Below are 12,743 nucleotides of genomic sequence, written 5' to 3' on the forward strand. Positions count from 1 at the left end.
TCAATAAACCCATAATCCAAACATCAAATCAATTAATTTCAGTCTAACTAACACCTTAATACATTAATTTAAACTTTTAAATCATTCAATCATCATAATCATAACAAAATCATAATTTCTTCTTTAATTTTTTTATAAACAAATCATAATAAAAAATAACAAAAAGAAAAACACTTACTTGTCTTAAAAACCAAAATATCTTTGTGTTTTTAAGGATGTCACGGCAAGGAGGAAAGAAAAGAGAGCGGAAAATAAATTTTTCTTGCAATTTGTTTTTTAAATACTAGATTAATTTTGTTGGGTTTGGGTTAATATGAGTTTGGGCTTGGATAGAGAATTTGGACTTCTCCTGGTATTCTTCTCCTAGTATTTATCAACTAGAAAAACTTTTTTGTCGTTTTCAAGGGCCAATGAACTAACAAGAAAAGCTGATGTCATGTGGAAATTAACATTAATCTAAATATATTATCCCCATGTATATATATAAAAAAAAACAAGAAACCAGAGCAAACCCAAGAACCATAAATCTTCCATTTCACTGTCCTAATTCCTTTCTTATAAATGCTATCTATAAGCCCTACCTCTCTCTTCCTCCCTTCAAAACCCACCTTCAATAGAACCCGCTCTTTCCGCTGCTCTGCAGCCGGAGACCTCTCATTCCCGCGGTGGCTTCAATTCACCTCGGCTGCTGATGCTTCCATTGGCGGAGGCAGCATCAGGATTGGACAAGAACTAGATGGAGCCGCTTCCGCAGATGGCGAGAGGAAGGGGTTTGGGGGAAATAGTGGTGGCAGCAGCGTAAGAGTGAACGCAAGAGAAAAGAAATGGTCAAGAAACAGAGAGAGTTATTTGGCAGATAATGAAGATGCTTTACCTCTCCCAATGACTTATCCTGATTCTAAACCTGTGCCTCCTGAAGAGATTGATAAACGGTTAAGTTGTGATCCTGAAGTTGAGGTATAACAATTATTTATTTAATGCTGCTACATTTGCAAAATTCATGATAAGTATAGTGATGGTTTTTTTTATTATCTAATTAGGATTATTTGGCAATTTCGTTTCATTGTCATGTTCAACTTAGAGTTTTTTTCCCAGTGTTTTGCTTGCTCTCGGAATTAATTTGTGCATCCATTGTAGATATAGCAAGAAATGTAGAGTTAGGTTAAGGTATTTGGCCAATATAGCTTCATTTTAAGCCTCTTCAGCACTTAAATTCTTGCACGTACAAATGTAAGATTGAAAGGAGAATATATTTTTGGTGAAACAACTAGTGAAGGCCACATTTGGTTTGCGTAGAATTAGGAATGGAATTGGAACCCTTTTTTTTGGTTCCCGTGAAATGCTGTTTGGTTTGTCATTAGTAGGTAAGAATTAGAATTTCACAAGACAGAAACAGAATAATATATCTGGAATGGAATCAGATCTTATGTTGAGTTACTCAAGAATTAGAATTTCACAAGACAGAAACAGAATAATATATCTGGAATGGAATCAGATCTTATGTTGAGTTACTCAAGAATTAGAATTTCTGGTGAAATGAGATATTTCATGTTGATTTAGGCAAATTACTTGTTTTTGGTAAAAAGTTAAATGGCATGACTAGTAGAGGAACATAATATTAAATTTGGGATGAAATCAGACTCTTATTCACATTCCATTCTTAATTCCAAGGAAATCTAATGAAGCTAAGGGACAATAGTCTAGAAGAAAGACTTCTGTTCTCGAAAGTACTGTAACTGGTGAATAGAGGCTGCATGGTGGTTGGAGCAATTTAAAATTATTTGTTGTTCTAAACCGAGCTCAACAAGTGGATGTTTAATATTTCAGGTTTTGTACTACTTTGTGACACCATGTTATTATTTATGGCTATCAGGTGCCTCATGAATGTAGTTCTGAATCTAATTTCTGGAATTGTAGGATTGCAGAGAGGTGGTTTATGAGTGGACTGGAAAGTGTCGAAGTTGCCAGGGTTCAGGGTTTGTCAGCTATTATAATAAAAGGGGGAAGGAGGTTACCTGCAAATGTGTACCATGCCTTGGAATTGGTAATTTTCTTCTTTGCTAGCCCACAACCTTTATTCAAAATTCACTGTATGAAAATGAGAAATGCTAGGGATGACATGATATTCATCTCTCACAATACCAAGCTGCTATATCATTTCAAAGCTGTAAACATGGATGCATCACCATCCATACAAGTTAGCCCTTTGGATACCTGGATAAACAAATATATAAAAATGAATCCTGATTTCTACACCAGCATGGATTAACATGTTTGATGTTCTTGATTGCATGTAAAACCAAGTTTTAAAATGTATGTGATGAGTTATATATCTTGAAGTAGAAATCAGAACTCATTATTTGATCCCATAAAAAAAGAACTCAAAATTTGATTACCTGCAAAGCTTACATGATCTCAGGATTGGATTGATTAATATGAGCAAAGGTATGTATAAGTGTCTTTTTTTCTAACAGTGTTTATCTCTTTTTACCTATATGATTGAGGTAGTGATGTCTAAATTGTGGGCTTTTGTTTTGTCCTATATGATTGCAGTTTGCTAGGTGTGCAAATCTGTGAGGCCCGTGGTTTGGTTGATTAAACAGAATATGTAATCCCTAGGGAAATGTTTGGCAACAAGTTTTGGAAATTCCCCTTTTCTGATTCTAGAAGCAGAGAAGGGTTCCATTGACAGCTTATTCTCTTAGGAAGCCTTGTCAGGGGAATTTAGGAAGGGTTAAAGTTCAGATAACTTTTTCATATTGCTTTTTTCTCTTCGTGGGTTGGGGGAGTAAAGATATTCTCACATGGTCTTGGTCCCCTTTCTCTCTTTATCACCATGTATACTCTCTATATCTTCTTAATTATTAAATTACTTAAGAGCATTTTAGGAGAACTTGAAATAATCTCTCGTGAGCATCGGCTCAATATTCTGAACAATGACATCGTGGTTTGCATTTTTCCTTTTGCCTGTTGTGGAGTTACCTTTTGAAGTTGACTTTCAATACTGTTATGATGCAGGATGAGTTACCTTTTGAAGTTGACTTTCAATACTGTTATGATGCAGGATACGTACAAAAGATAACAGCTCGGAAGGACATTGCTGTAATGGAGGAATTAGACAATGGAAAGCCATCCTGACCTATGACAAGTTTTTTGTGCCCCGGGAGTATATCTAATTGTAACCAATAAGTTCCCTGCAACTGTTAACATTCTTCATGTAGACTAGTCATTACATTTAAAGAGAGAGAAAAAGGAGAATCTTCAAAAGGAGAATTTGGATAAGAAACTCAAGGAATTCATTGTAACTTTTGCAAAGAATTATTCTTTTCCCAATTGTATTCCATTTTCTATAACCACAGCTTTGTTCTTTGTTTATCTTACGTGTCAGTTCAGAATCTTGTGATGTATTTGCTTGCAAGGAAAAACTGACTTTTTCCTCTATGCAAGCTTTAAATATATGGTCATCTTCCATGTGTCCTTGATCATAGGCATCAAATACATCAGCTGTTATAGCGTTCACGGCCGAGTAAAACTTTGCAGCTATCAACTGTTCTCCCAAACATCAACAGGGAAATGGCAAACCTTAGCTTTCTAGAGTTCCAGTACAAGCTTTCAAGGAACAAGTTTTTGCGAAAGCCATCTCGATTGTTTTCTTCCCGGGATAGACAAAGCTCTGGCATGCTGTCCACTTTCCAGCCAAATATGAAGGAAATGAGGCAAGTTTTTGATAAATTTGATTCCAACAAAGATGGCAAGATTTCTCAGCAAGAGTACAAGGATACCCTGAGAGCGTTGGGACAGGGTAACATGCTTGGAGAAGTGCCAAAAATTTTCCAGGTTGTTGATTTGGATGGAGATGGATTCATTGATTTCAAAGAGTTTGTGGAAGCGCAGAAGAAGGGAGGAGGAATTAGGACAACAGACATTCAGACTGCTTTCCAGACATTTGATTCGAACGGAGATGGTAAGATAAGTGCAGAGGAAGTTATGGAAGTCCTGAGGCGTCTTGGTGAGAGGTGCAGCCTAGAGGATTGCCGGAGAATGGTGAACGCAGTGGACATTGATGGTGATGGTATGGTTAACATGGACGAGTTTATGACAATGATGACTCGATCTATGACTAGTGGTTAAGATGGAGGGTCATGCTTGCGGAAATCCAATTCTCTTATTTGTATCCTCTCTGATTTTCTATGTATGTGCTCCGGTCAAAACTTCGCGTAGAAGCTTTTTTTCTCTCTAGAATCCTTTGCTTGGTTATCTCATTAATCATGATAATAACTTTTTTTTATATGCTTTTTTCTTATTATTTGGGATTTGCAAAATAAAAATATATATATATATATATATATATATATATATATATATATATATATATAAAAACCCTTATTCTATATACTTGCTTATGTTTTAAAATCATAGGAACTTTCTTTTTATATATACGAGTACTTGATTTTAAAGAGGAAAAAATTCATTTCTAATAATCAAGTACGTCTACAGAGATTATCAATGCCTTTTTCTTAGTAAAAACTTGTTGACCAATAATCCCAGTCTCCAAATATAAGGCATGAGATTTTAAGTAAAAAACCTTCATCCTGGATAAATCATTTATAAACTGCTTTGTTTCTTTAGTTTGGCCATTTTCTTTTCACTCGGAATCCTTAGGAAACGCCATTTTTCAGTAAGGGCAGAAGGTTTTTTTTTCCTATTTTACTCCTCTAAATGATTAACAAGATACAGGCCTAGGTGCCTGAAACATTGCAAGAACGATATCATGGCTAGATTTAAAGTTCCAAATGTTTTCTAAAGACTTGCAGAATTCAGAGGCGTCCTTTTGACAGGAGACTGTGCAATTAAAACAATACAAGAGAAACATTTATCCTCGACTTTTGGGGCATAGAAGGCAATGGCTGCCCACTACCCAGGAAGTTATGTACAGATATTTCAAGGAAGCACAACAAGATTGTTTCTATGCAGCTCCAAACCCTGGAGAAATTTTAATAATCTAGTTTTGAATTCATGGAAATCCAACAAACAAATACTGGGAAGGAACTAAGAATTTGCCCCGGAAATTTGAGCATGTTGTTGCAGAAATACAAGAATCCATAGATAACGCCAAGCTCTCCATGTATGAACTAATGGCGTTACTTGAAGCCCGTGAGAAAAGAATTGGCAGGTTGTTAAAACACACTAAAGCAGAACTTTCCAACCAAATCTGAACTTCTCAGAGTATTACAGAATAAAATATTTTACAATTATCTTATAACATCAACATAGACAGGAGGTTCAGCCTTTTATGGATTATCATCAGAAAATCGACGTGTAGACTTGGATCAAAGATTGAATAAAAATTCTCCCCAATTACTTGAAAACTCACACACAACTTAAAGTGAAAATTGTTTTTCATAACACAGAAAATGTCTTACACCATTAAATGGGCCTAGCATGCCAGTGAAATAATGGTCTTGGAAAAGAAAACTAAAATAGTTTGTGCTTGAGAGAAGAAGAAAAAGGCAGAGGCCAGCGTTCCAATAGGCGCAGGGATTTCATATTAGGTGTTCCTATTGTTGGGATTGATTTGGACAAAAGCTGTGATTAAATGTTGAACTTGGCGCAAGGCTCTGATACCACTTGTACGATTTAGGACAGCAGTAGTGCTGCTAACTTTTTATTATAATAACACTTGCACACCTTCTATGATACACCAAAAGGTAAGTTGTTAATATTTACACTCTGGAAACTCCTTTCTTTTAGTTATACTCACACCACTCACTATCTCTTTTTCTCTCACACACACAGCTCGATGGCCTTTTTTTCTTCTTCTGAACAATCTGATGTAAGCCACAATGGAGAACTTGCGATAAATCGGGAAGATATGTGTAAGGAAGGCTAGTGAAAGGCTAGTGAAATTCATTTGAAACGTTCCAAAAACGCTGATATCGTATAAGATTGATAACTATTGACGGGATATCCATACCATAAAATATTCTTAAGTTTAGGTGCGGAGAGTGTTAAAGAAGAACCAAGGTTGTAAGGATACCATGCCAAAACAAGACAAGTAGGATTCTCTGCAAAAATTGTAAGACATAACAAGTCATGTGTGCGTCTATCATTGAAGAAAAAAAAAAAAAAAAACTGAAGACATGCATTACTGATGATGATGATGTCCAAAATCTAATATGTTTAAAAGTGATTTTATTTGGTGTTTGGATAGTAGTTAATCAAATATTTATGTTAATATTTCTTATTTCTTAGCCTATGAATTATGAAATTAATAGTAGAAATTCTAAAACCTGTAAAACAATTTTTATCGGTGGGATTTAAAGATTTTTCGATGATTAAATTAATAATTACAAGTGATAATGATAATAAGTAAATAAAAAAAACTTTAAATTTCAAAAATAATGATGTTTCTTCTTGTTAATGCTTCAAAGATTAAGATATATAAATTTAGAAGGCTGAAAAAACTGAACCAGTACTTTAAAAAAATTCTTAAGAAAAAGTTAAAAAGAAGTTTCAGTTTTTTAAGGGTACAAAACTCATACTTAGAAATGTATCCAACGTCCATGTTTAGAAAAAAACTTGAAACTGTAAACTTCCTGGTCCTACACCCATGATGCGTTGGGACTTAATGGGTCCAACACCGATATTGTGTTGGCGAGGTTGGCAGATGGTAACTTGTTTTAGCTCAGTTCAATTTAAAAAGTTGCAAAACCTTCAATCACTTGCAGAAGCTTGAGCCCAAATCTCTAATAAACTCATACTCTGGATGTACATTTTCTAACTTTAATTGTTTGAGAATTGTAGAAATAAGAAGACGATAACGAGGGAAATCTCACAATGCCTTGGTTCGTCAAGATAAGCATAAGAATCGTCAAGGGTTCGCATTTCAAGACCGAAACTGGTAGTTCAAAAGCAGTATCAGACCTGGTAATAACTTCTATCTTAAGTTGTTCAACTTCAGAACCCGCAGCCTGAGACAACAATTTGCCAACGTAGAATTCTTCGTAAGAATAGCTTCCCTCGAAGGACCGATTGAGATACAATGTTGAAATCTTGATGCCATCATCCTGACGCAGATCCATCCATCTGTTAAGAAACAAGTAATGTTGGATTTGACGATCTGGATCAATCGGTCGGTGAGTCCTATTATCAAAAGTCAGGTGAGGGATAGTGAAACACAACCTTTTACATCTCTTAGAAACCAATCTGAATCGAGCAAGCTCTCCCATGGAAATAAAGAGAAGAATCTGATAAGCAATTTTGTGAGGAAGATTTCTGAATCTGTCTAGAGTCCCAGCAGTACCCATCGGAGCAATTTTGTCTTCTAACAAAGAAAACAAAATTTCCAGATACCCCTGCAAGGTTGCAATCACAACTTAGTTATTTTAATGCTGCAACTAAACCATTTAATTCTGACAAGAAATTAGATTTTTCATACAGAATCAAAGAGCTATTTAATAAAAAACATGAGCCACAACATTTTAACCATTTACTAACGAAAAATGAATATCTTTTGTTTGAATTCAAGGGGTAGATTTTGCTAACATGATCTATCATGTTTTACAAGGAACCCAGAAGGATTTTAGAATTCCTACAGATTTTCAAAAATACACAATTGATCAGATAATTGAAGAGCCATGTCAATCGAGGTGAAAAGGAAAAGAATTTTAATCTTTTTTTTTTTACGTTAAAATGAGATTGGAAAAAGAAGGGAAATGCTGAGAAAAGGGAGGAAGTCATTTGATGAGATTCTCAAGTTTACTTTTATATCACAAAAATTTTTTCCTCATTTGTGGGATGAAATTGAAAGAATTATCCTCGAGAAAAAACAGGCACACAAGGTACCGTGATAGTGAATAATATGATTTCTTAATTTTCTTTTCCAACTTATTTCATGAGAAAGTTTCGTGATCACTTTTTTCCCTTTCCTCTATTTCCTTCACATAATTTAATTTCTTTTCCTTTTATCAATCAAACCTAACAAAAGTAAGAAAATTAGGTGCATGAATTAACAGCTAGGAATGCCAGAAAATGGTTAAAATTATATTCACAAGGATTAGAAATTTATTAGAGATTTGGGCAAGCTTAACGGTACGTAAAGCTCAGGTTAGACATGTTTGGCTATGGGTAGCTCTCATGCTTGTTGCTCGTATACCACTACTATTTTTAATATATCCTGTGGATTCTCAGCTGTTCTATTCTCTTCTTCAAGCTGAATTAAGACTCTTGAAGTCCCTATCAGAATCTTCCTTGCAAGCTTTGATATGCTATCAGCACTCATCATCCACCTAATTCAACAACACCACCTCCCCTCTTTAACAAACCGATTGACCCCTTTCACTTACTATATATACCAACGGATTTGGACTCCATTTGTCTCATCAAATAACACTTTAGCTACGTTCAAAATATTTAGACCAACAAAATGGCAGCAGCGTTGTCAAAAAAACTTTGTTGGGCTTCTTATATTCTCTACCTCTACTTCATTTATCATCCGGCCGAAGCTGCTGTCAAGAGATACCAGTTTGATGTGAGTGCTTAAACATCAATACTAGCGTTCCATGCACTTTCTGTTGCATTTCTGCTTTCTTGCTGACGTTCTCTTCTGCTTTTTCTGTTTATTTCAGATCCAAGTGAAAAATGTTAGCAGGCTGTGTCATGCCAAGCCCATTGTCACAGTAAATGGGAGGTTTCCAGGGCCAACAGTATATGTAAGAGAAGGTGACAGAGTTCTAGTGAATGTCACCAACCACGCCAGATATAACATGTCTATTCATTGGTATGATCAATGGATGGATGCCAGTTTGTAAACTCATGAATTGTGTGAAAGATCATGCATATTTTTCTAATGGGAAAGCATGTTGGTTTTTGCAGGCATGGACTAAAGCAATTTCGTAATGGCTGGGCAGATGGACCTGCTTATATAACACAATGTCCTATCAAGACAGGGCATAGCTACACATATGATTTTAATGTAACAGGTCAAAGAGGAACACTATGGTGGCATGCACATATCTTATGGCTAAGGGCCACAGTCTATGGAGCTATTGTTATCATGCCTAAGCCAGGGACCCCATTTCCTTTCCCTCAGCCTCATAGAGAAGAAATCATAATCTTTGGTGGGACAGAGAAATCAACAACTTGATAAATGAACTCATGTCTTATAGAATAAATTAATTTCTAATTCTTTTCTACGATTCTTGAAAATGTGTAGGAGAATGGTGGAACAATGATGTTGAAGATATTGAAAAACAAGGGAACAAGCTGGGATTGCCGCCAAATGCCTCTGATGCACATACCATTAATGGGAAGCCAGGACCACTCTTCCCATGTTCTGAGAAACGTGAGCAAATTTTTGGATATGATTCCTGCGTTTAAGATTAATAGATCAACTTCTAAAAATTTCCCAGGTTTATTTCAATGATCTGAAGTAATTCCAAACAACCTCTAGCATCAAACCTGTAAAACTTTGAATATAACATGACACATTTTAGAGCAATTTTCTAAATGCTCTACATTAAGATCACCGAGATATGTTATCATGCCCTATCCTTTTTCTTTTGGGCAGATACATTTACCTTGGAGGTTGAACAGGCAAAGACATACCTCTTGAGAATCATCAACGCTGCACTCAACGATGAGCTTTTCTTTGCTATTGCTGGTCACAACATGACTGTGGTAGAAATTGATGCAGTTTACACCAAACCCTTTACAACTCAAACCATACTAATTGCACCCGGCCAAACCACAAATGTTCTTGTTCAAGCAACACAAACACCAAACAGATATTTCATGGCTGCTAGACCTTTCATGGATGCACCGCTTTCCATAGATAACAAAACTGCCACTGCTATATTGCAATATAAAGGCATCCCAAACACCGTACTTCCTCTCCTTCCTCAGCTACCAGAACCAAATGACACTGCTTTCGCGCGTAGCTACAATGCCAAGCTTAGAAGTCTAAACTCTCCACAATTCCAAGCAAATGTGCCTCTCATAGTCGACCGGCATCTTTTTTACACAATCGGTCTAGGAATAAACCCTTGTCCAACTTGCTTAAACGGAACAAAACTCACCGCCTCCTTGAACAACATCACTTTTGTAATGCCCCAAATTGGTCTACTTCAAGCTCACTACTTTAACATCAAGGGAGTATTTAGGTTAGATTTCCCAGATAACCCTCCAACGCCATTCAATTATACTGGTGCACCACTTACTGCCAATCTTGGTACTACATTAGGCACCAGGGTTAGTAAAATTGCCTACAATTCAACTGTGCAACTGGTACTACAAGACACCAATCTTCTCACTGTTGAATCACACCCTTTCCATCTTCATGGATACAATTTCTTCGTTGTTGGAACCGGAATTGGAAACTTTGATCCTAAAAGGGACCCAGCAAAATTTAACTTGGTTGATCCTCCTGAGAGAAATACAGTTGGAGTACCTACTGGTGGATGGACTGCCATAAGGTTCAGGGCTGATAATCCAGGTAAGTTTATTAACACAAATATGTAACCTCTTATGTCACAACTTACTAAACGTAAACTAGCAGAGAATTGTGCTCATTGTTTTTCTTGTTGTTTAGTCATCTAAAGTGGTTTGTTACTTTTCAGGGGTGTGGTTCATGCACTGTCATCTAGAACTGCACACAGGCTGGGGATTGAAAACAGCTTTTGTTGTCGAAAATGGAAAACTCCCGGATCAATCTATTTTTCCTCCACCTAAGGATCTTCCTCCTTGCTAGCAGCTGTTCAAAACCAGATGATATAATTTGGAACGTTCGAAATTTCCTAAGTGACAATTTCTTTAAAGCTGCAAGAGCTAAAATGTAAACGGAGGACCAGAATTAACTATTTGTGCCGGATTCTTTGTGATTGTAATTGAGATGTGTTGTTGTGCAATAAATTAATAAAGCATTTCAGGTTTGTATCATTTGACATTGGTCGATGCACAATGATTTTCAAAGCAAGTGGAGATCCTGCTCAGGAATACTTTTCAAGATCCTTAACTAAATATAAAGCTATGACTTGAAAATATATAAATTTACAGCACATATATTTCCTATCAAATACCATTTTTCTCTGTTTAAGTCCAAAAGATGACTTCCAGAACATGACTTTCTAATTGAATTCAAGCCATCCACCTGAAATACCTACATATAGTAATGAATGCGATTGCATGCAGCACAATTCTCTATCTTCACAAAATTTGAAGTCTGTGTGGTGGCCTGTAACGCTATAATTAATGACAATGTCTTGTTTTTTTTCTTCTTTTAATTTAATAAGTGGCTAAAGCTTTTATTAAAACCACATCAATGAGTTGCAATTTAGCCTTTAAAGGAAAAGGAAAGTTTCCCGGAGAAAAGTTAAGGAAGCTTCTTTCATCTAACGAACTTGTTAGACAATTGACATTTTAACTCTAGTGTTTCAGTTTGTCTAATTGTTATTCAATCAAGTATTGTCTGTTTTCTTTTCTTTCATTTCTGTTTTGATTTGGTCAAAGTAAATCCCTTGTTTTTCTAAAGTTGTTGCTGAGTTAGTGGCAGCACATTGTCCACTACAGAGTTGGTGGCAGCACATTGTCCACTACAGAGTTAGTGGCAGTTAACTAGGAAAGTTTGTTAAGTTTTCTCATGTATTTAAAGACATGAAGTTAAGGAAATACTCACTGAGACATTTTATCAAACACCTTGTGTGTAGTTCGTGTTCTTCAATACTCAGCATTGTTGTTCTTGATTGTGCATCCCTTCACCTGCACAAAACACAGCAACATAATTCTCAAGAGTGGTATCAGAGCCCTCTTAGATCTTACAGGACCAAAACACCTTTTTCAAAATCTCAAAAATGACATCCAACAACCTACTTTTAAACTCCCCCATTATATTCACTGGCGAAAACTACCACATTTGGTCAGTGAAGATGCAAGCTTTTCTTGAAGCTTATGATCTTTGGGAAATTGTTTCCGAAGACAAACCAGTAGCTCCCTTACCAACAAATCCCACTATGGCTCAAATCAAGTTCAGCAGTGAGGAAAAGGCAAAGAAATCCAAGGCAAAATCAATCATCCAGAATTCTGTGGCAGAAAGCATTTTCTACAGAATTATGGCATGCAATTCAGCCAAAGAGGCTTGGAACAAACTAAAAGAAGAATACCAAGGCAGTGACAGAACAAGGCAAATGCAAGTGCTGAATTTGAAGAGAGATTTTGAGGCACTTAACATGCAAGAAGATGAAACAATCTCCAAGTATTCTGATTGAATTTCACTAATTATCAACAACATCAGATTACTTGGAGAAGACTTTCCTGACAGCAGGATTGTGGAGAAGGTTCTTGTGACTCTTCCTGAGAGGTTTGAATCCAAAATCTCCTCTCTGGAAGAATCAAAGGACCTCAGTAAAATCTCATTAGGTGAACTAATGAGTGCTCTTCAAGCACAGGAGCAACGAAGAACAATCAGGCAAGACAGATTGACTGAAGGAGCCTTTTATGTGCAAAAACAACAAGCTGGAAAAGGAAAGAAGTTGCTTAATCTGAAAAGTAAAGGCAAAAATGAAGGGGGCAGCACCAGTGAAGGTTCAAAACAGAAGAAGTTTCCTCCCTGCACTCACTGCAAAAGAAACACACATTCAGAAAAATATTGCTGGTGGAGGCCAGATGCAATTTGTGGAAATTGCAAGCAATCAGGGCACATCACAAAGGTCTGCAAGTTTAAAAATTCAGACCCAAAACCTCAACAAGCT

General features: G+C 36.2%; 4 protein-coding genes across 4 annotated transcripts; 3 read left to right on the top strand and 1 right to left on the bottom strand.

The window, feature by feature from the left end:
* The first annotated feature begins 482 nt into the window (after nucleotides 1-482).
* Nucleotides 483-3,353, top strand: LOC7457529 (protein disulfide-isomerase SCO2). The gene is made up of 3 exons (XM_002313813.4): nucleotides 483-957; nucleotides 1,918-2,044; nucleotides 3,065-3,353. The coding sequence occupies exons 1-3, from the start codon at nucleotides 562-564 to the stop codon at nucleotides 3,136-3,138; spliced, it is 597 nt and encodes a 198-aa protein (XP_002313849.3). The 5' UTR covers nucleotides 483-561; the 3' UTR covers nucleotides 3,139-3,353.
* Nucleotides 3,354-3,430: 77 nt separating this feature from the next.
* LOC7490033 (calmodulin-like protein 30) lies at nucleotides 3,431-4,340 on the top strand. Its single transcript, XM_002313812.4, has one exon. The coding sequence runs from the start codon at nucleotides 3,574-3,576 to the stop codon at nucleotides 4,129-4,131; it is 558 nt and encodes a 185-aa protein (XP_002313848.1). The 5' UTR covers nucleotides 3,431-3,573; the 3' UTR covers nucleotides 4,132-4,340.
* A 2,267-nt stretch (nucleotides 4,341-6,607) lies between these two features.
* LOC7457528 (uncharacterized) lies at nucleotides 6,608-7,862 on the bottom strand. The gene is made up of 2 exons (XM_024608051.2): nucleotides 7,183-7,862; nucleotides 6,608-7,086 (listed from the first exon to the last, which is right to left on the bottom strand). The coding sequence occupies exons 1-2, from the start codon at nucleotides 7,305-7,307 to the stop codon at nucleotides 6,756-6,758; spliced, it is 456 nt and encodes a 151-aa protein (XP_024463819.2). The 5' UTR covers nucleotides 7,308-7,862; the 3' UTR covers nucleotides 6,608-6,755.
* Nucleotides 7,863-8,385: 523 nt separating this feature from the next.
* LOC7457527 (laccase-11) lies at nucleotides 8,386-10,940 on the top strand. The gene is made up of 6 exons (XM_002313811.4): nucleotides 8,386-8,530; nucleotides 8,628-8,779; nucleotides 8,875-9,119; nucleotides 9,215-9,343; nucleotides 9,569-10,492; nucleotides 10,617-10,940. The coding sequence occupies exons 1-6, from the start codon at nucleotides 8,426-8,428 to the stop codon at nucleotides 10,745-10,747; spliced, it is 1,686 nt and encodes a 561-aa protein (XP_002313847.4). The 5' UTR covers nucleotides 8,386-8,425; the 3' UTR covers nucleotides 10,748-10,940.
* Nucleotides 10,941-12,743: the final 1,803 nt, after the last annotated feature.

The sequence above is a fragment of the Populus trichocarpa genome, chromosome 9 (assembly GCF_000002775.5).
Source record: "Populus trichocarpa isolate Nisqually-1 chromosome 9, P.trichocarpa_v4.1, whole genome shotgun sequence".
Taxonomy (NCBI): Eukaryota; Viridiplantae; Streptophyta; class Magnoliopsida; order Malpighiales; family Salicaceae; genus Populus; species Populus trichocarpa.

Bases quoted from the DNA above. Each gene is read 5' to 3' on its own strand.
- LOC7457529 (XM_002313813.4), top strand. From the start codon at position 562: ATGCTATCTATAAGCCCTACCTCTCTCTTCCTCCCTTCAAAACCCACC. The intron at 958-1,917 runs GTATAACAATTA...CTGGAATTGTAG, and splicing joins GTTGTGATCCTGAAGTTGAG to GATTGCAGAGAGGTGGTTTA. The intron at 2,045-3,064 runs GTAATTTTCTTC...GTTATGATGCAG, and splicing joins TGTACCATGCCTTGGAATTG to GATACGTACAAAAGATAACA.
- LOC7490033 (XM_002313812.4), top strand. From the start codon at position 3,574: ATGGCAAACCTTAGCTTTCTAGAGTTCCAGTACAAGCTTTCAAGGAAC.
- LOC7457528 (XM_024608051.2), bottom strand. From the start codon at position 7,307: ATGGGTACTGCTGGGACTCTAGACAGATTCAGAAATCTTCCTCACAAA. The intron at 7,087-7,182 runs GTTGTGTTTCAC...GTTTCTTAACAG, and splicing joins GTTTCTAAGAGATGTAAAAG to ATGGATGGATCTGCGTCAGG.
- LOC7457527 (XM_002313811.4), top strand. From the start codon at position 8,426: ATGGCAGCAGCGTTGTCAAAAAAACTTTGTTGGGCTTCTTATATTCTC. The intron at 8,780-8,874 runs GTATGATCAATG...TGGTTTTTGCAG, and splicing joins TATAACATGTCTATTCATTG to GCATGGACTAAAGCAATTTC. The intron at 10,493-10,616 runs GTAAGTTTATTA...GTTACTTTTCAG, and splicing joins GTTCAGGGCTGATAATCCAG to GGGTGTGGTTCATGCACTGT.